Below are 21,854 nucleotides of genomic sequence, written 5' to 3' on the forward strand. Positions count from 1 at the left end.
AGAACAATTAACCAGTGGAACAACCTGCCTCCAGAAGCGGTGAATGCTCCAACACTGGAGGTTTTTAAGAAGAGATTGGACAGCCATTTGTCCAAAATGGTATAGGGTTTCCTGCCTGAGCAGGGGGTTGGACTGGATGACCTCCAAGGTCCCTTCCAACTTTATTACTATTATTATTATTGTTGTTGTTGTTGTTGTTGTTATTCCTCAGACATGATATCCTTTCTCTCAACCCTCCCTCTTGCAGGAATGGAAATATTCACTATTACTACTACTACTACTTCTACTTCTACTACTAGAAGGTAGGGATGTTCAAAACATTTCCAAACCTGAAATGCAAATTAAGACTCTTCGGAGCAGAGGGATTATTAAGCTTGTAACAGGATAATTTGCACTGTACACAACAGAGCTGTGTGCACTTGGTACACATCCAACATTTGCTCAAAACAGCTGCATTGCTTATGACGGTGCCTTTTACACTCAAAACAAGAGATTTTCAATTCAAGATGCTACCATCCAGGACATTAGGGCTTGTTGCTATTTCAGCAGCTAACTTCCAGCATCTTTAAATATTAGATATTTAGTTTCATAATAGAAAAAAAGTGATGACACGTTATCTTTTATCCTCACTAACCTGGTGGAGTATTCTTTTCATTTTTAAGAGCTGGGTTTTCACCGCCGTGCACTCTTGAACCATATGGCGAAGGGTCATTTCGTCCAATAACACAGTGTTTGCTGGCAAGCTCCTCAGCGGTGGATACAAGCCTGATGTCCCGTAGCCTTCAAGATGACTAACAGGGGGAGAATCGACATAGTTGCAGCCCCTGAAACAGAGTTTGGAGGATGTTAGTAAAGAGCCTTTGTTTATGTCTAGTTTAATGAAGGACAAGGGGGGACATGATAACAGCATTCCAATATCTCAGGGGCTGCCCCAAAGAAGAGGGAGTCAAGCTATTCTCCAAAGCGCCTGAAGGCAGGACAAGAAGCAACGGATGGAAACTGATCAAGGAGAGAAGCAACCTAGAACTAAGGAGAAACTTCCTGACAGTTAGAACAGTTAACCAGTGGGACAACCTGCCTCCAGAAGCGGTGAATGTGCCAACACTGGAAGTTTTTAAGAAGAGACTGGACAGCCATTTGTCTGAAATGGTATAGGGTTTCCTGCCTGAGCAGGGGGTTGGACTAGATGATCTCCAATGTCCCTTCCAACTTTACTACTACTACTACTACTATCTTGGGCGGCTAGATAGAATACTGCATTGCTCTTCATTTAATACAGAAGATCACTTCTCCTGTGAAGAAATAATAATAATAATAATAATAATAATAATAATAATAATAATAATAATAATAATAATAATAATAATAATAATAATAATAATAATGATGATGATGATGATGATGATGATGATGATGATAATGATAATAATAATAATAATAGTAGTAGTAGTAGTAGTAGTAGTAGTAGTAGTAGTAGTAGTAGTAATCGTCATCGTTGTAGTAGTACTATTGGAGGTCATCTAATCCAACCCCCTGCTCAGGTAAGAAACTCTATACCATTTCAGACAAATGGCTGTCCAGTCTCTTCTTAAAAACTTCCAGTGTTGGAGCATTCACCGCTTCTGGAGGCAGGTTGTTCCACTGGTTAATTGTTCTCACTGTCAGGAAGTTTCTCCTTAGTTCTAGGTTGCTTCTCTCCTTGATGTAGGGTTTCCTGCCTGAGCAGGGGGTTGGACTCGATGGTCTCCAAGATCCCTTCCAACTTTATTATTATTATTATTCTCCAAAACGCCTGAAGACAGGACAAGAAGCAACGGATGGAAACTAATCAAAGAGAGAAGAAACCTAGAACTAAGGTGATCAGATGGATGTTCTCTGCTCTGAATCCCTGCCAGAGAAATTGTTTGGCTGTGCCAGTGATAAGAATCTCCTTTATGGTGGCTTTCCAACTTCCAAGGGTTTCTCTCAACAGTTTAACTTGCACCGGTGTTACCAGTATTTCACCCTCAGACCAGGCCCTATTTTCCCAGGCACTGGAAAACACATGCACGATTTTTATTTCTTCTGTTACATTTGTTCTGCCTTATTCACGCTTTGTTTTGTTTTTAATATGGTTACTCTTAATTCTTGCCTTGTAGGTCATCTTTACCCAAAGTGCAATTTTAAAATATTAGCAATCTTTGATTGATAAATTATACATACAGTAGTGGCCAAAATTGTGGAAACCTTTTGGGAAAAGTGTATTTTTGAGGTTTGATGGCTAATAACACTACTTTTTTTGGGGGGGGAGTAGTACCATAAAATTATATATCAATGGAAAGATAATTTAATCAAGAATGTAATGCAACAAAGTTTGTTCAATTATCTGTACTGTATTCTATGAAAGGTTATAGCCAAATAACCAGAAAAAGGAAGCACAATTTGCTTAGGTAGATATCAGGTAGCTTTCCTTCATCTGATTGTAGCCAATGAGCATGAGTGTTTAGAGAGCCAATCAGGTGTCATCTTGTTTTGGCAATGAGCCAATCAGATCACAGTAGGATTCAGTTATTGATGTCCTGTATTGAAGCTGAGAGGAGGACATTGGTCAGTGTGTTATGGGATCGCTATCAAGTCGATTGGGTTTTTTTGTGTTCTTTCATTTAGTGAGCTTGTAAAATGTAATAAAATTAAAGTCATGGTGCAAAGAGTTGACTGGTTGCCCAGAAAGCGATGTAAAATAGTATTATTAAGTGAACAAGGCTACAGTTATAAAGAAATTAGAAGAAAAATGGGTGGAAACATAACCAAAGGTGGCATTTCTACTGTACACTTTTCCCAAAAGGTTTCCACAATTTTGGCCACTACTGTATAACTCACTCCCATAGAAAGAGACTCATTTTTGTTTTGGCTATTGCATGTATATATATATATATCAAACGTGAATGTGAACGTTTCACCTTCAACACGGTCACTATCCCTTTGGAGAAACTTTCAGTGAGAAACAGCCCTGTTTCAACTATTCCACCCTGAGTTTGAAATCTTTTCAGAAAGATTAAAGTAGCCCATCTGGAATAGAAAACAGCCATTTCAAGCTCAAAGTAGGATGTTGATCTTGTTCAAGTTAGGGACATTTTACAGTTTCCTGGACTGCTATCTTTTCTTTCTAAGAATCGCTGTGTCCAAATGTAGATTTTAACTCTGGGGGGGGGAAAAAAACCTCTAATGATTAATGGCTGCTAGGAAAATCCCAAACCTCAACCTTTAACCTTTTTTGCTCTTCTGAGAATCACACCTGTTTAGATCATTTCTGACGTGTGAATAGTGCTCAGTGGGACTAAGATGATAATGATCCTGAGTGTTCCACCTCTGGGGTGTTCTCTTCCAGAGTCCCTCTGCTTTTTGCTGTCGAATATTTCTGCCAGGTTGCTCATAACGGTTCATATTGTCACATTCCTCTGTATCAACAGAAGAAAAAAAATAGAGCAACACTGATTCAAGCATTAGTATCAACATGAAAGCAAAACAGATGTTGGATGGCACTCTTAATTAATTCACAGTTGTCCATCATGAGGTCAAGGAACTGCACATAAATTAGGTCTGGGCATAGAAAAGATCATTTTATTTCACAATATGATGATGATCAGAGGTAAGATATAAATGTAAAACTCAAGTTTTCTTCCTCCGTAACACATCAAACAACAGAAATACGATACTAGTTATGCTGAAATTAACTGGCTCCCGGTATAGCAAAGCTGCTACTTCAGTTCAATAACTTTTAATCATTTCTTTAGCATGAGGAATATAATAAAGAATCAAGCCGTTCCTTTGCTATCTATCCGAACGCAACTTCCAAGCGTTCGGATAGCCCTTATTCTTTTTTTAAAAAAAAAACACAAATTTTATTGGTTTTCCAGTTTTACATTTAAGTGCTTGGAAAGTAGCGTCAGTCAATAGTTCAATAACAAAGTCTCTAGTACATATCTCAGGATGCATTATCAAAAATTCCTTCTATTTCCCTTAACGTTCAATATATCATACTTAAATTAGTAAATTTCTAACCATGACAAACTCAATTAAAATATTTATCAATCTATGTTTCGCTTATCCATATCCATATCCTGCTTTTTAAGTTTTAGCTAAGTTTTTAGCCCTTATTCTTCACAAGGATTTTTCCCTGCACTTATATAATCAATGATGAAACGCGATCTTATTCTTCACAAGGATTTTTCCCTGCGCTTATATAATCCAATGATGAAATGCGATCTTATTCTTCACAAGGATTTTTCCCTGCACTTATATAATCAACGATGAAAGACGATCTTTGGGGAGTTTCATTAATTAAGGAAAAGTTTTAGAAAGTTCATTTTACCATGCAACATGAAACTTCTAAAAACAACAACACATCTGTCAGTGCCTCCCAAAACGATAGTTTGGTTTCCGACAACTGGATGAGGCAATTGTTTGGAAATCTTAAAAGCCAAACCAAGGCACCAAAGAAATGCAGCTGGGGAAGAAAAGTCTGAAGAAACGCATTCAGCTTTCCACTTACCTAAAACCGTTCTTCTCATGGCTAATCCTTGGCTGCGAGGCCCTTTTCCTAGCTGTTGCTCGGCTGCCTACTCAGACATAGTTTTGCAGGAGACGGGGACAAACAGGCCTTCCTTCCTGATCACTCCCTGCTTGCGTAGAGTTGGGAAAGCAGCCCAGTTTGACCCTGTGACTTACAACTCCCGTCCTCCAAGTTGCATACTTCTTGCCACAGAACAATTGCTATAAATAGAGGGCAAGTTCCATCACAGGCTCCAAAAGGGAGCCAGAAAATTATAAACCTATGAATTACTTTAGCACTTGCTGGGATCAATCCAGTCTTCGGGGCAAGATGGAGTTAGCTGCTGAATTCATGAATGGCGCAATCTTGGGAGCTGAAAGCAGCCATTGAATCAAAGTCCTGTTTTCTGAACCCCCGTTAAAGCAAGACTTGAATGCATCCAGTGAAAAAGAAGCCCGGCCTACACCTACAGCCAACTCTGACTCTTTTCAGATTTTTCCTGAACTTCCACTGGAATTCAAATCACTCCGCCCTGGATCTAAACATAACCGCTTTAGTCACTTAATTTCCAGACTTCAAAAAGCTTTTCTGTGTACAGTACTTATCTAGCTAGTTGATTTTGGTGTGTGGGATTTTTTGTTGTTGTTTAAACGAAAGGATACACTGTAATTTTAACCCTATTATACCAAAAGCATTAGTGAGAATTCATTTTAAAAAAGACTAGTTCAGGGGTAGGCCACCTTGGCTCTTTTATGACTCGTGGACTTCAACTCCCAGAATTCCTGAGGCAGCCATGCTGAGGAGAAAGGGAGAGGTTTCCAAGCTGAGCCATGCTGGCTCAGGAATTCTGGGAGTTGAAGTCCACGAGTCATAAAAGAGCCAAGGTGGCCTACCCCTGGATGATGGCTCTAAAAATGGGAAAGAAACATAAGGTGATAAACCTCTGTGCAAACAGAGTTTCAAAACTGCTGCTCTGTTAAGAAACATCAGGAAAATTCAACAGTGGGGATATTATTCATTGCATTCCTTGAGCATCAAATGAAGTTGTACGACAGAGGTGTCCAACCTTGGCAACTTTTAAGACTTGTAGACTTCACCTCCCAAAATTCGTCAGCCACTTTTGGGAATTCTGGGAGTTGGAAGTCCACAGATCTTAACAGTTGCCAAGTTGGGACATCCCTGCTGTACACTGAGAGAAATGACTCTGTATATCCCCAGCCTTGGTTTTCTCTAGATTTCATGGGATGACCACTCTAGAAGTTGTTGGTTCTCTGGGCTTAACAGAAATCAAAGGTGAGATCAAAGAAGCAACAGACAGTTCAGGAAGATCCTCTCACTAACCATTATCATAGGGTGCGTCTTCAGGTAAGTCGACATCAAGCATAAGATCATCATCTTCAAGATCACAGGACTCAAGGTTGTTCAGGATATCCTGCAAGGAAGGAGAAATGGCTTCAAGTCATTCAAACTAACATGCAGTTTGAAAGAAACTCTTTATGGCCGTTTCCGCAACTACAGAAGTGAACTTTATTATCGTCAATGATGAGAGCAGCTTCCAACTATCCAGCACAGCTAGTATGTTGAAGTGAAAAGAAATAATTCACCCCCAGGCCTCTTAAAAATATGTGCTAGGTATTCAGTTAAAACAGATCTTTATTTCAGCCACTTCTTCTTCTTGTGCCATATCCGTTATCGGACGTTGGCGATCACGTCGGCGATCCTGTTTTTATCAGCAGCCGCACGAAAAAGTGCTGCTGAGTTTTGTCCAAACCAGTCCCTTAGATTTGGAAGCCACGATGTTCTTCTTCTGCCTGGACCTCGTTTCAGCCACAGAGCAGCGTAAAATACAATGAGGAAAAATTACACTAATTTCAGTATTAATTTATAGAAACTTGTAAATGATAAAACATAATTTAAAGCTACAGAATACAATTATATTAAAATACTAAGGTATGTCTAGGACAGTGATGGCGAACCTTTTAGAGACCAAGTGGCCAAACTGCAACCCAAAACCCATTTATGCATCGTCCGGTGCCGGGTGGGTGTAGCCATTGGGTGGGTGTGGCCTATTGGGGTGTGTGGCCAATTGGGTGGGCGTGGCTGCAGTGGTAACGGCAGACTGGGTGGGACTAAAAAGTTCAATCAATCAATTCAAACTTTGCAAGATCTTTTTTCCCCCGCAAGAAGTTGAAATTGACTGATTAATTGAACCTTTTTTTGGGGGGGGCACACGGCAGCGGAGGCCTAAAGCAAAAAGGTTTTATAAAACCCAGCTGAAGGCCTAGGACTGGGGCGACGGCGCGCGTGCCCACAGAGAGGGCTCTGAGTGCCGCCTCTGGCACCCATGCCATAGGTTCGCCACCACTGGTCTAGGAAAATGAGGGAGAGAATGACCAGCAATGAGAGACTCAATTATGGTGGCCATGGGGACACCTCTGGGAGACTTGAAAGACCACAGTAAGGGATGGATCCTCATAGAGAAAACCGACCTAGGTAGACACTAGGAGTTGAAAGCGACCTGAGGGCACACAATCAATCAAGCATATCTACGAAAGTTCTTAATATTATTGGACTAAAATGGGAGAGGGCCTATGAAAGCCACAGAAAGAACATAAAAGCGATAAAGCACCACAGAGCCATAATTTCTCGTTAGATGTATCACATTTTCGAGGTACAAAACTATGGATTTGGAAGATAATTCCATTTGATTTGTGTATATCTGACTATTGGCCTTGAAGGAATATTCCAATGGTGTCAATAAAACTATGCCCAGAAGTCCTAGTCCCAAGTCCTAGGACAAAAGGCATTTATGAAAACTTTCGTTAAGTTTTTAAAATCTTTGCGGTTTCCCAGCTGATGGATATGCTTCTCTGAATGCTGTTATTACCTTTACAGATTAAAATGTGTTAATCAGCAGCTAGGAACTTTTCACAACTATCAGAAGAACATCACAACTGAATGCACAAATGGAATATTGCTAAAGCTCCATTAATATTTTACGGTAAATCCTTCCCCTCAATTGATATTTCACTCTTCCCTTAAAAGGGTAAACTGAATTAATAATCCTATTCCTTTCATCGTAGCATCTTGCAGACTTCAGCGTCTTTGTACTAAATGGGTGAAGAAGTAGCAAATAAAGTTGTATCTTCCCCATTAATTTACAGACATGTGTAATTCGATTTAAAAAAGGGGATGACAGTCAAAACAGCAATATTTCTCCCCCCCAAAAAAAGAGAGACCAGTCAACATATTTAAGTTTACAAAAATCCATCAAATAGTGCTGGGTTTTAACCTATCCATACATGGAGAACTGCTCTTCTACATTACATCACAGCTGAAGGGTGAAGCAGGACCCATACCTTTAGGGAAGGAAATAAAGATGACGAATGATTAAAATAAAATACTTCCCAAAGAAGGGAGACCAGGGACAAGAGACAGAGGCTGGGCTAGCCTTAGGCTTATTACTGCAGCTGCCATAGCAACTCTGGGGGAATTCAGTGAGACCTCCCAGCCTGCATCCAATCACAGAAGGGCAGCCACTGACACTGCCACATCGCCAGTCTGCCGGAGGCTAGCCAAACAATCCCATGGATAGGGATGTCAGTTGCCATGGTGAGAAACAAACCCTACGATGAGCCTCAGAAACCATCAGCCTTTTATCTTCTGATTGACTCTAGGGAGCCAAAACAAACAAACAAAAAAAAAACAGCACAATGGTTTTTGCTAAACTACAGTTCTGGATATCACTCCTCTAAACCAAGCGTTGGCAAGTTTTCCGGTCACTGCTATTTCTTCATGATTTGGGGGTCCTTTGCCCATACTTTTAAAATGGGCGTATGTTTGTGTTTAAGCATTGTTGTTGTTAGTTGCGAAGTCGTGTCCGACCCGTCGCGACCCCATGGGCAACGTTCCTCCAGGCCTTCCTGTCCTCTACCATCTTCTGGAGTCCTTTTAAGCTCACGTCTACTGCTTCAGTGACTCCCTCCAGCCACCTCATTCTCTGTTGTCCCCTTCTTCTATTGCCCTCAATCTTTCCCAATAGAATAGAATAGAATAGAATAGAATAGAATAGAATAGAATAGAATAGAATAGAACAAAAAATTTTGTTGTTGTTAGTTGCGAAGTCATGTCCGACCCATCACAACCCCATGGACAATGTTCCTCCAGGCCTTCCTGTCCTCTATCATCTTCTGGAGTCCATTTAAGCTCACGCCTATGCTTCAGTGACTCCATCCAGCCACCTCATTCTCTGTCGTCCCCTTCTTCTCTTGCCCTCAATCTTTCCCAGCATTTGGCTCTTCTCCAGTGAGTCCTTCCTTCTCATTAGGTGGCCAAAGTATTTGAGTTGTGTTTAAGCATAAATAGATATAAATAAAGGAGAATATTTGCAATGCAGGGTTGAAATGATGGGTCCTTGGTGCTCTCCTGAGCTTGGTTGTTTTCTTGCATACACTTCATTACCCAACTAGATAACCAAGGGTACGCTAGAAGGTTGAGTGCGAACCCTTCTCCCTTCTAGCACTAGTTTGGGTAATGAAACATCTGCAAGAAGACAACCAAGCTCAGAGAGCACCAAGGACCCCACATACATAGAGGTCATACTAATGCAGTGGTTCAGATTTAATTCAGAAGGGATAATTGGGAATGGGCTAGAGAGCAAATGCAACATTTAGCTGTTACTTATTGAAGTAGCCCCCTCTTTTTCAGAATTGCCAGAGACTGCAGCTGCGTAATCCTGGAGACTTGACGTGACTGCTTTAAGATGACACAGGGAGACGCTGCGCCTGTGTCACCATAATTCCATGGCATTAATTCCAAATCAACTCTGAATTACTGTAGGATCTCCATTGCTACAGATAGACCAATTATCAGAAGTAAGGAAAAAATATCTGTCTCATTAAAAAATTCAAATAACAGAATATAGTAGCAAGCCACAATACTATTATACATGAGACATCTATGCTCTTGATATTCTTTAAAGCAATTAGATCACCACCTTTTGCATTTTTTTTTCCATTTTCCACTTTTTTCTACTCCTAACTGCTTAAAGTACTGTAATAACCCCAATTTAATAGATAATTCGAAAATAATAATTCAGAGCATTTGGAATTATTTATAAGTCCATTAAAATATTCTTGGCTTTAAAATAGATATTCTTCATTAGGGTTTCCTATACTTGCAATAAAAAAATCTCTTCAATCTTCCCTGCTAACTCCAGGGTAAGTTTCTAAAAAAAAAAAAAAAGATTGTTTTATTCTAAATAAAGCTGATCGTCATTGACTGTGATTCCAGCCACGTTCTTTTTATAGCTTTGCTTTGGTTCAGTGTGACACAGTGTGACCTCTACAATCCTGCATGTTGCTTACTGCAAAAGGTCAACTTCAAACAATAAGAAAAATGTACAGCTTTAATAGGCTGAAAGCAAAAATGTTGACCAGTTTCTAGGTGGAAAAGCAGCAGACCAATAAACGTGTTTTTAACCCCCCCCCCCCGAAAACCATCTCAAGCCTTGCTTGAGGCCTTGCATTGGATGGATAATTAAGATATCCAACCGATAAATGTACAAGAAGCAACGGGTGGAAACTAACCAAAGAGAGAAGCAACCTAGAACTAAGGAGAAACTTCCTGACAGTGAGAACAATTAACCAGTGGAACAACCTGCCTCCAGGAGCGGTGAATGCTCCAACACTGGAATTTTTTAAGAAGAAACTGGACAGCCATTTGTCCGAAATGGTATAGGGTTTCCTGCCTCAGCAGGAGGTTGGACTAGATGACCTCCGAGGTCCCTTCCAACTTTATCATTATTATTATTATATTATTATTATTGTGCGTGCTTTTCAAACTAAGTTTTAAAAAAAACCATGATCCATATTTTATAAGGTATAATTCACGACTAAACCTGGGATTTGTATTTATTTATTTTATTTGTATTTTTGTTTTTTATTGATCAGGCAGAGAGAATAAATACTCTAAAGCAGCGGTTCTCAACCTATGGGTCGCGACCCCATTTGGGGTCGATCGACCATTTCACGGGGGTCGCCAAGCAAGGCTGTCCGCCATTTTTTTCCCCTTTTCCGGCGGGTGCCTTACCTCCCTTGAGCTGGGCCAGCTGGTTGTCGGCCTGCTCCGTCTCTGCCGCTTGCCAGCTACACCTCGGCCGGCTCAGGGGGCGGAACCACGCATGCACGGTGCTCCCGGGCAGGGAAAGTCCTCGACTTACGACCGGTTAGGTAGTCCTCGACCTACGACTGGTTTAGTCCTCGACTTACGACCGGTCTAGTCCTCGACTTACGACCGGTTGGGGGTCGCGGCATTAAAAAGGTTGAGAACCACTGCTCTAAAGCCTATTTGACACAGTTTAACTATTAACTGTACTTTGAAGCAATGGGCTGTTTCACAAAGTAAAGCCTCTACAAAGGCCATGTACCAGGAATATTACTACTGTCAGATAGATGGATGGACTTCTGCTTTCTGCTTTCCAAAAATAGGATTCCCACGATTTACCAATGCAATGAGGATTAACAAGCAAGGGAAGCCATGTTTCTTCCCTGCTTCTTTTTAAATTCTGTGATTTAACTGGCTTGTCTCGCTGGCTTGTTGTAACTAGCTATCTGTTATACCTGAGAAAATGGATGCCCTGGCCCTTACATCTTCACTCATGCAACAATTAATTGAATAATAAACCATAAGGAAGATTATGCCAACTCTCTTTCCTTCTTTATAATTACATGTTGTTGCCCTCTTGCAAACTTTGTCACATCAGAATTAACCTTCTCCCCTGATTCTTTTTTACACATAAAACACTAATATCTTCAGCGGAATTATTGGGAATCTTTATGTATAAAGATGTCCAATAACTCTATATAAATTTGCACTGAAGGGAATATTTTAAATTTTAAACTCTACATGCATTGTAGAACGAAAATTAAAATTAAACAGCGAACACTCTACTTTTTAAGCAGATGCTCCATGCAACAAAGTATTTATTTCATGCCCGCAGCATGTTTCTACGTTTTAATATTGTGAACACACAGGACAACTTTGAATGAATCAAATTGCAAAGTGTGACAAGGCATAGTATGTTGGCAGATACGGGATATTACCATTTCATTTCTTAGAAGACACAGCAGTAAGACGTCTGCTTCTTAATTATAAAAGCTTATATATTTCTCAAGCGATGTATGTAAGTATGCTATTCATGTGAAAATAATATTCGCATTACCTGTGGGATAACAATGTAGATTGCTTTCTAGGTGGAACAAAACAGCCCTAATGGCATTTTGTGTCTAGTGTCAGAATTCTACAAATGAGACCGTTTCAATCAGGATATAATTTAGAAAGACAGACATGCCAAGTATGCTAAATTCTAGGCAATTGGATATTTGGCACAAACTCTAGCACACATGATCAGCGAAGCATGCAGATAACTTCATTTGTTTCAGGAACCAATAAATAAATACAGTTGTGAATATTGGTGCTACTGTTGCCAAGTTAATTACATAATCAGAAAGGGGAAGTCTGACACAGAATGTTTACACCAGTTATTATTATACACTGTTGTGCTGCCATCTAGCCTCTACTCACAAGATTTCTAAAGAGCTGCTTAAATATTCAATATCATACAGCAGAGGTCCCCAATCTTTTGGGCACCACGGACCGGTTCCATGGAGAAAGGTTTTTCCACGGACTAGAAAATGTGTGGTTTTCCGTGCTGCCTGCATCCCACGGATAGGGGTTGGGACCCCAATCACACAGATTCAACTGTATTTAAATTTGGGGAGAAAAGGGAAGTTGCACTAAAAATCACCTAGACCTTTTCATACAGCTTAACACACCGAGTTTTCAAATACAGGACAGTATTTAGACATTCCCACTAGTGTTTACATTTCAGCTCCTAAAAGGGAAAGATTGTATCTTAAATTTCTGAGCCTGTTTAGTAAAATGAAAAGTTAGTGGATGGTAACAAAGTTGTTTTAGCAGATGCTTACAAAGTTGACTTTTTCAAAGGGAACCAATTTATCTCTTCAGTAGACGATTTCAGCCTCTGTGTTTGCGTTTATTGATACTGGGGGGTCAAAGACCAAAAACAGGGTCACAAAATTGATACAGCTGCTAAAAACAATGATCCGCTCTAAAAAAAAAATACAATCTTTCTGAGCTTTGCAGAAATCCAAATAAAAGCTCTTGACTGCTCAAGAAATAAAATATTACAGCCAAGACTCTTAAGAATCCTAGTATAGGCTTTTTAAGTGCAAATATTTTCAGAGTACTAAATCTAATAAATCTTAATGTCTTCATATTAATATTCCCTCCTGTCTGATTTCCAGGCTTTCGAGCAGATTTCACATATTTATAATAATAAATTTCAGTTTTTTAAAATATATATACTGTATATATATCTAAAACAACTAAGCAACAATGAGGACAGCTGTATTGCCAAATCAATAAAAAAAATGGAAGCGCCAGTGAAAGGAGGAACAGAGAACACAAAAACTCCAAAAAAAAATTGCATTGTAAAGTGATACCTTCTATAACGTCCGTCGGAGTTGAATGTTGGTAAACAAATCACTGACAGACTTCGATTTTATTGTGACTTTTTTCACTGAACACTAACAAACAGTGTGTACTGGCAGCGTCGGAGGGACACCAGTGTACTAATTTTAATCTGTGAACCATAAATGCTGCCACCGTCACAGGGTCCTAGTGCACTAGCCCTTCTGCGATCTTCTGACAAGTCAAGTCAATGAAGGAAGCCGTGGCAAACAAGATTGTAAAATGGGGCAAAATTCACTTAACGGTTATCTCACTTAGCAACAAAAATTGTAGTTGTAAGCTGAGGGCTACCTAGAGATAGAAGCCAATCACTAAATTAGATTTCTTTAAACAGGACAACTGGAAAATTCACATTGTGATGATCAAGGAGGCTTCTGTGGGACTTTAAGAAAGCAGCATGTGATATTAGCATATAGCAGGGGTAGGCCGCCTGGGCTCCTTTATGACGCGTGGACTTCAACTCCCAGAATTCCTGAGCCAGCCATGCTGAGGGGAAAGGGAGAGGTTTCCAAGCTGAGCCATGCTGGCTCAGGAATTCTGGGAGTTGAAGTCCACGAGTCATAAAAGAGCCAAGGTTGCCTACCCCTGGCCTAGGAGGCTCACCGCTTAGAACAGGAGGACTTAGGACAGGGGTAGGCAACCTTGGCTCTTTTAGGACTCGTGGACTTCAACTCCCAGAATTCCTGAGCCAGCATGGCTCGGCTTGGAAACCTCTCCCTTTCCCCTCAGCATGGCTGGCTCAGGAATTCTGGGAGTTGAAGTCCACGAGTCATAAAAGAGCCAAGGTGGCCTACCCCTGGCATATAGTATCAGCATTCTTCATCAAATGAAGAATTCAAGTTTTCCAACTTTCTCCACTTTCCACAAGGTATCGGTCCCAGACTTCCAGCTTAATATCAACTTCCTGATGCATCCTCAATTTCTACAGGCCATTAGTCAAAGACAAAAATATAGAATACTGAATATCCTGAATATCCTCGACACGACAACATCCTAAGCAGCTGTCTTTCAAACAACACTGATCACTCTTGCTCCTGAGCTGCAAAAACACTTCTAAAGAATTTTGAAGAATAGGACCTCTTTATTTTAACTTTTTTTTTAAATTTAAAATATTTCAAATAAATACTTCAAAATACCATTAAGTGAATTCAGTATTAATTTACTGACAAGATCTTAATGTAATCAAACAGTAGCAAAAGTTACAACTGCAAAAGCAATATAAGCAAAGGCGCTTATTTCTATTTTTTTAAAGATCAACCGAGCTTATAAAGGCAGCTTGTTATATTAACCGGTCTCCCCTCTATTTCTAATTTCTCCAATTATTCTCATTTCCTGCCTTTATGAAAACTGGGACCTTCGTAAATGCTGTATGGGCTGTGGAATTCTCCAGAAAATGATGGAGTTAATGTGAGATACAATTGCACGGTACTGATAATGTAGATATATAAATAAAAACAAAGAATACGTACGATGCTGTTCATTTCTGAGGAATCAAAACTGCCGCATGGATGGACGCTCCCAATGGGCTCCAGCCCTTCTTCGTCCCACATGTAAGTCCCATCCGAGCTGTCAGACGGGGAAAGCTCAAAAGAGGAACCAACTCTGTAATCCATTTCCGAAGAAATTTCATTGTTCCCAATGGGATGTTTGGTACTTTCACTCTTGTCATCTACTTCTTAAATAAAAGAGGAAAAAAAACTAAATACAATACAGTATCTTCTTCTTCTTGTGCCATATCCGTTATCGGACGTTGGCAATCATGTTGGCAATCCTGTTTTTATCAGCAGCCGCACGAAAAAGTATACAGTATACAGATTCTTAATTTAACACTTCAGTATTTCCTTTTCAGGACTAAGACACTTGAGTAAACTTTGATCACATCAAAACAGCTCTCAAATTGTATTCGGTGACCCACACAGGACGCTAAACCACACTAGCTCTGTCTTCTCCTACTGAAGGGGGAAGCCCTGGACTCGTTACGCCATTTCTCTGCGGGCTAAGCCAAAGGCTATGAACCCACAATGTGCTACCCTAGTGAACAATCACACTTTTAAGGAAGCTTGTCTTGGTTAGTGAACCTGAATCAGCTTCCCCAGAAGACCAGCGTTTACCCAGAAAAAAGCAAGTGGACTGGATCCTGGGTTCATATTGAAATGGGGCTAATCTTGAAGATTTACTTAGAAATTACAACTGATGCAAATGTCTATGGAGGATCTCAGTCATCCAGATCATGGTTGTCCCAAAGATGTTTTTTTTCAAAAGGCAACTGGGAAGAAGAAGCTTCTTGGATGAGAATTGAAACATTTTCAAGGAGGAAAAAAACCCAAGAAAGTCTAGTTGCCTTTCGGAAAAAGCATCTTTGGGACAACCATGATCTGGATGATTGAGAATCTCCATAGACATTAAGCACCTCTTAAGCTGAAAATGTTAGCTTTCAAGGGTTCATGTTGCACCATTAACTCAAATATGACATATAAACATATAAGGAACGGTTGCTGGAATTGGGTATGTCTAGTTTAACGAAGAGAAAGATGAGGGGGGACATGATAGCAGTGTTCCAGTATTTCAGGGGCTGCTACAAAGAAGAGGGAGTCAAGCTATTCTCCAAAGCGCCTGAAGGCAGGACAAGAAGCAACGGGTGGAAACTAATCAAGGAGAGAAGCAACCTAGAACTGAGGAGAAACTTCTTGACAGTGAGAACAATTAACCAATGGAACAACCTGCCTCCAGAAGCGGTGAATGCTCCAACACTGGAAGTTTTTAAGAAGAGATTGGACAGCCATTTGTCTGAAATGGTGTAGGGTTCCTGTCTGAGCAGGGGGTTGGACTCAATGACCTCCAAGGTCCCTTCCAACTTTTATTACTATTATTACTATTACTATTATTATTATTATTATTATTATTATTATTATTATTATTATTATTATTATTATTATTATTATTATGAATTTTAACATTATTTGAAAAGCGAATGTACATGTGGACTTTCAAATGCCGAATGTTGAGGATTAACAACATTAATGAAGAAGTTAAATAGAGATAAAGGGAATTTTGGTCATTAAATTTAAAATATTTGGAAATTAGTTAAAAATAAGGATGGTATTTGTTTAGTACTTAAGAATTAGAAGCAAAAGCAAAAGAAAAAAATATTATGAATATGTTTGATTTATTGATTAACCCAGACAATATATATAAAATGAGCTTTGATTTATTAAAGGGGATATGGTATTATTAATGAGATGATGTAGGATAGGGGGAAATAGATACCTTTTAGGAAGTAGAACAAGATTATATCCAAATAGATAAGATGTGTATTTGGAATATTAGATTCTGTTATGAATTGAGATAAAGGAAACTTTGGTTACCTAAAACCTGGAAATTATAAATGTTAAATTTGAATATTGATGGGAAACTAAAAATTGGAAAAAACTAATAACAGGACATTGATTGAATGTAAAAATTGAATGTAAAAGTAATTAAGATCTGTATAAGCTAAAAACTTATTGATAAACGTAATAATGATGTTTTTATTTAGTTGATATAATAAGAATTGTATTAGCTTAAATATGAGATAGTAGATATTAAGGGAAAAAGAGAGGAAATATTTGAGGTTGTGGTTTGAGATTTATATTAAAATTTTTGTATGTTACTGAACTATTGATTAACCCAGCCACCATGTTGCTTTTTAAATACCTAAATGTAAAATTAGAAAATTAATAAAAAAAATATTTAAAAAAAAAAAGAAATAGTGGAATGGTTATTTGATAAGAGGTACCAGCATCTTATCTGTTCCATTAGCTTCTAAAATAAGCACTGGGAAAAAAACACCCTGCCTATTTACCTGACATATGTATATGCAGCCATTCCTCGTTGTTGCAGTTCGACTTCTCGTTTTCCTGAAAAGATAGCAATTGTGGTGGTATTCCGTTTCTACCTTCCAGCTTTTCAGCAGGAACTTTCTCTTCTCCAATTAGCATGGTTCGGCCGGGATCTTCCAGATCTATGAAATCATCGCTAAAATCTTCACTAAGGTCATTTTTCTCTGAAGAGGACAGGGAAGATATTGATATTTCATCCACGTCGCCATCCATGCACATTTTATAGCTGCTCTCTACAAAATCGTTGCTCTGAGTTTCTTTTGCATTGGCATCTCTTTCAGCGTCCGCGGAATCTTCCAGATCTTCCATTAGGCTATTTGCGGGGTCTTTCCTGGCGCTGCCATCCACGGGGATCTTTCTACCCAAAGGCTGGTTCACGGGCTTCAGCAATGAAGGGCGGCCTGATCTGAATCTCAGGGGAGAGGCGTCCCCCGAACCGTTGAAGAGGGACTGTTTCTTGACATGGGAAGGTGCTAGAGCAGCCAACGACCTAGGCAATTCGTACCTCAGAGGTTCATTCCCGTTGGGCGCGTCTAACTGGCGCGCACTTCTTGACAGGAGATTCGACCTCTGGGATGGTCTAAGAGCCAGGTGTTGATTTTGGTAAGGCCTTGTCAGATCCACTGCTCTGTTAAACGAGTGGGATCTGGTAAGAGATGCAGGAGGCAAGAGAGAGCTTTGAAGGGAATGTGAGAAGCTTTGTGACCGGACCATTTTTTCACAAGAGGGTGGGACATTATTGTCTGTGGATCTCCCCAGGCTCTCCCCTGAGCTACTCCGAGGGACCAAATGATTCCCTCTAATCCTCTGCAAGCCTGTCACCGATTGGTTCCCACAAACCCCGTTCAACTGCGGTTTTGGTGCGTTAAATCCAGAGTAGGGAGTCCTGCTTAACAAAGAACTTTTGACATACTTCGAATTAGACAGACCGGGCAAACATTTCTGACGGAATTCTTCTGCAGGGGATACCAACATGTTGTCTTGTTTCGCTGTTTTGGAAAAAGGGGTCTTTGAAGCGGTCCTGAGTACTTCCTGACTAACTGATCCTTCAGACGGAGGACGTTTTTCCGACCCGGTCACTCGTTCCCTGGGATCCTGACTGGAGTTATATTCATTACCGATCCGACTTCCCAGAGGGAATTTGTTAGACTTTCTCCAGTTAAAAGCAAAGGAAGACAGGCGAGTGGTGCCATTGTGCTTGCTGAAATTTTTGTCAATGATCTGTGTATTCCCTGAAAGGTGAGGTGCCGTCCCATTTGGAACAAGCTGGGCGGTACTTCCAGCAGGCTTTGTTCCATATTTGGGTAACCTGGAAACCAAAGACACCCTGGTGTGAGCTTTTTCTTCCATGTGCTATAGCCCTGCCATGCGATATAGCCTTCCAACATTGACTCTGAAGAAAAAGAAATAGGGAGATATTAATGTTAAGGCCTGCCTCTGAAGAGAAATACATAGTTTGTTAAATAGAATAAACCTGACACTTAAATAAGTGGGACATCTTTATTTATTATTTATTATATTGTCNCATTTCACTATGGAAGATATTGCAGGCAGCCTCAACTTACAACCATTTGTTTAGTGACTGTCTGAAGCTAAAATAACACTGAAAAAAGTGACTTGTGATTGTTTGTCACACATGACCGTCGCAGCCTCCCTGTGGTCACATGATTAAAATTAGACACTTGGTATTTACGACGGTGGCAGTGTCCCAGGATCACGTGATCACCTTCTGCGATCTTCTGACAAGTCAAGTCAATGAAGGAAGCCGTGGCAAACAAGATTGTAAAATGGGGCAAAATTCACTTAACGGTTATCTCACTTAGCAACAAAAATTGTAGTTGTAAGCTGAGGGCTACCTAGAGATAGAAGCCAATCACTAAATTAGATTTCTTTAAACAGGACAACTGGAAAATTCACATTGTGATGATCAAGGAGGCTTCTGTGGGACTTTAAGAAAGCAGCATGTGATATTAGCATATAGCAGGGGTAGGCCGCCTGGGCTCCTTTATGACGCGTGGACTTCAACTCCCAGAATTCCTGAGCCAGCCACGCTGAGGGGAAAGGGAGAGGTTTCCAAGCTGAGCCATGCTGGCTCAGGAATTCTGGGAGTTGAAGTCCACGAGTCATAAAAGAGCCAAGGTTGCCTACCCCTGGCCTAGGAGGCTCACCGCTTAGAACAGGAGGACTTAGGACAGGGGTAGGCAACCTTGGCTCTTTTAGGACTGGTGGACTTCAACTCCCAGAATTCCTGAGCCAGCATGGCTCGGCTTGGAAACCTCTCCCTTTCCCCTCAGCATGGCTGGCTCAGGAATTCTGGGAGTTGAAGTCCACGAGTCATAAAAGAGCCAAGGTTGCCTACTCCTGGCATATAGTATCAGCATTCTTCATCAAATGAAGAATTCAAGTTTTCCAACTTTCTCCACTTTCCACAAGGTTTCGGTCCCAGACTTCCAGCTTAATATCAAGCGTTTACAAACTTCCTGATGCATCCTCAATTTCCACAGGCCATTAGTCAAAGACAAAAATATAGAATACTGAATATCCTCGACACGACAACATCCTAAGCAGCTGTCTTTCAAACAACACTGATCACTCTTGCTCCTGAGCTGCAAAAACACTTCTAAAGAATTTTGAAGAATAGGACCTCTTTATTTTAACTTTTTTTTAAAATTTAAAATATTTCAAATAAATACTTCAAAATACCATTAAGTGAATGTAATCAAACAGTAGCAAAAGTTACAACTGCAAAAGCAATATAAGCAAAGGCGCTTATTTCTATTTTTTTAAAGATCAACCGAGCTTATAAAGGCAGCTTGTTATATTAACCGGTCTCCCCTCTATTTCTAATTTCTCCAATTATTCTCATTTCCTGCCTTTATGAAAACTGGGACCTTCGTAAATGCTGCATGGGCTGTGGAATTCTCCAGAAAACGATGGAGTTAATGTGAGATACAATTGCACGGTACTGATAATATATATATATAAATAAAAACAAAGAATACGTACGATGCTGTTCATTTCTGAGGAATCAAAACTGCCGCATGGATGGACGCTTCCAATGGGCTCCAGCCCTTCTTCGTCCCACATGTAGGTCCCATCCGAGCTGTCAGACGGGGAAAGCTCAAAAGAGGAACCAACTCTGTAATCCATTTCCAAAGAAATTTCATTGTTCCCAATGGGATGTTTGGTACTTTCACTCTTGTCATCTACTTCTTAAATAAAAGAGGGGGAAAAAACTAAATACAATACAGTATCTTCTTCTTCTTCTTCTTGTGCCATATCCGTTATCGGACGTTGGCGATCATGTTGGCAATCCTGTTTTTATCAGCAGCCGCACGAAAAAGTATACAGTATACAGCAGTGGTGGCGAACCTATGGCACACGTGCCAGAGGCGGCACTCAGAGCCCTCTCTGAGGGCACGCGCACCATCACCCCAGACCTGTCTCCCCCCACAGCCCCCTCCTCATCAGCAGCCCCCCCAGAGCGTGGCCCGTGGACATGGCAACTGGGCAGCGGGGACAAGACTCCGTCCTCACGCCCCGTTGTGCGCAGTTGATGTTGTGGGGTGTGGATGCAGGGTGCGGCTGCCGTGGTGCTGCTGGGCCGTCTGGGCAATCTGGGGCCGGCCATGGAGGTGGTGGGTGGCCCGGCGGGTGGAGTGATCAGGGGCGGGGCAGGGGCGGGGCAGAGCGGTAGTAGGGTGGAATGGGGGGCGGGGGGCAATTTTTGAGCACTCGGTCTCTAAAAGGTTCGCCATCACTGGTATACAGATTCTTAATTTAACACTATTTCCTTTAACAGTATTTTAACAGTATTTAACAGTATTTCCTTTTCGGGACTAAGGCACTTGAGTAAACTTTGATCACATCAAAACAGCTCTCAAATTGTATTCGGTGACCCACACAGGACGCTAAACCACACTAGTTCTGTCTTCTCCTACTGAAGGGGGAAGCCCTGGACTCGTTACGCCATTCCTCTGCGGACTAAGCCAAAGGCTGTGAACCCACAATGTGCCACCCTAGTGAACAATCACACTTTTAAGGAAGCTTGTCTTGGTTAGTGAACCTGAATCAGCTTCCCCAGAAGACCAGAATTTTACCCAGAAAAAAGCAAGTGGACTGGATCCTGGGTTCATATTGAAATGGGGCTAATCTTGAAGATTTACTTAGAAATTACAACTGATGCAAATGTCTATGGAGGTTCTCAGTCATCCAGATCATGGTTGTCCCAAAGATGTTTTTTTTCAAAAGGCAACTGGGAAGAAGAAGCTTCTTGGATGAGAAGTGAAACATTTTCAAGGAGGAAAAAAACCCAAGAAAGTCTAGTTGCCTTTCGGAAAAAGCATCTCTGGGACAACCATGATCTGGATGATTGAGAATCTCCATAGACATTAAGCACCTCTTAAGCTGAAAATGTTAGCTTTCAAGGGTTCAAGTTGCACCATTAACTCAAATATGACATATAAACATATAAGGAACGGTTGCTGGAATTGGGTATGTCTAGTTTAATGAAGAGAAGGACGAGGGGGGACATGATAGCAGTGTTCCAATATCTCAGGGGCTGCCACAAAGAAGAGGGAGTCAAGCTATTCTCCAAAGCGCCTGAAGGCAGGACGAGAAGCAACGGATGGAAACTAACCAAGGAGAGAAGCAACCTAGAACTAAGGAGAAACTTCCTGACAGTTAGAACAACTGACTTCGGGGTGGATTTCCATCAGTACGCTGATGACACTCAGCTGTACATATCCACCCCGGGCCACCCCAACGATGCCCTTGACGTGATGGCCCGATGCCTGGAGGCCGTGAGGGTCTGGATGGGGAGGAACAGACTCAGACTCAACCCGTCCAAGACCGAGTGGCTGTGGCTTCCAGCGCCTCGGCATAGTCAGCTG

General features: G+C 40.8%; 2 protein-coding genes across 2 annotated transcripts in view; both read right to left on the minus strand.

Annotated features, from left to right (window-relative positions):
* The window catches only part of CCSER2 (coiled-coil serine rich protein 2), a gene marked incomplete at its 3' end in the record, with an annotated part of 30,855 nt that extends 12,538 nt beyond the window's left edge, over nt 1-18,317 (minus strand). Inside the window, exons 1-5 of the mRNA XM_029286685.1 lie at nt 16,926-18,317; nt 14,554-14,753; nt 5,873-5,963; nt 3,275-3,437; nt 635-824 (exon numbers count right to left, since the gene is read on the minus strand). Of these exons, the coding sequence (XP_029142518.1) occupies nt 635-824; nt 3,275-3,437; nt 5,873-5,963; nt 14,554-14,753; nt 16,926-18,312 (2,031 nt within the window). The remainder of the gene's footprint in view (nt 1-634; nt 825-3,274; nt 3,438-5,872; nt 5,964-14,553; nt 14,754-16,925) is intronic.
* A 1,234-nt stretch (nt 18,318-19,551) lies between these two features.
* Nucleotides 19,552-21,854, minus strand: part of LOC107299117 (serine-rich coiled-coil domain-containing protein 2-like) — a 6,121-nt gene continuing 3,818 nt past the window's right edge. The window contains exons 2-3 of the mRNA XM_029286684.1: nt 19,965-20,168; nt 19,552-19,568 (exon numbers count right to left, since the gene is read on the minus strand). Of these exons, the coding sequence (XP_029142517.1) occupies nt 19,552-19,568; nt 19,965-20,168 (221 nt within the window). The remainder of the gene's footprint in view (nt 19,569-19,964; nt 20,169-21,854) is intronic.

The sequence above is a fragment of the Protobothrops mucrosquamatus genome, unplaced genomic scaffold, assembly GCF_001527695.2.
Source record: "Protobothrops mucrosquamatus isolate PMUCROS unplaced genomic scaffold, P.Mucros_1.0 scaffold4561, whole genome shotgun sequence".
Classification (NCBI taxonomy): domain Eukaryota; kingdom Metazoa; phylum Chordata; class Lepidosauria; order Squamata; family Viperidae; genus Protobothrops; species Protobothrops mucrosquamatus.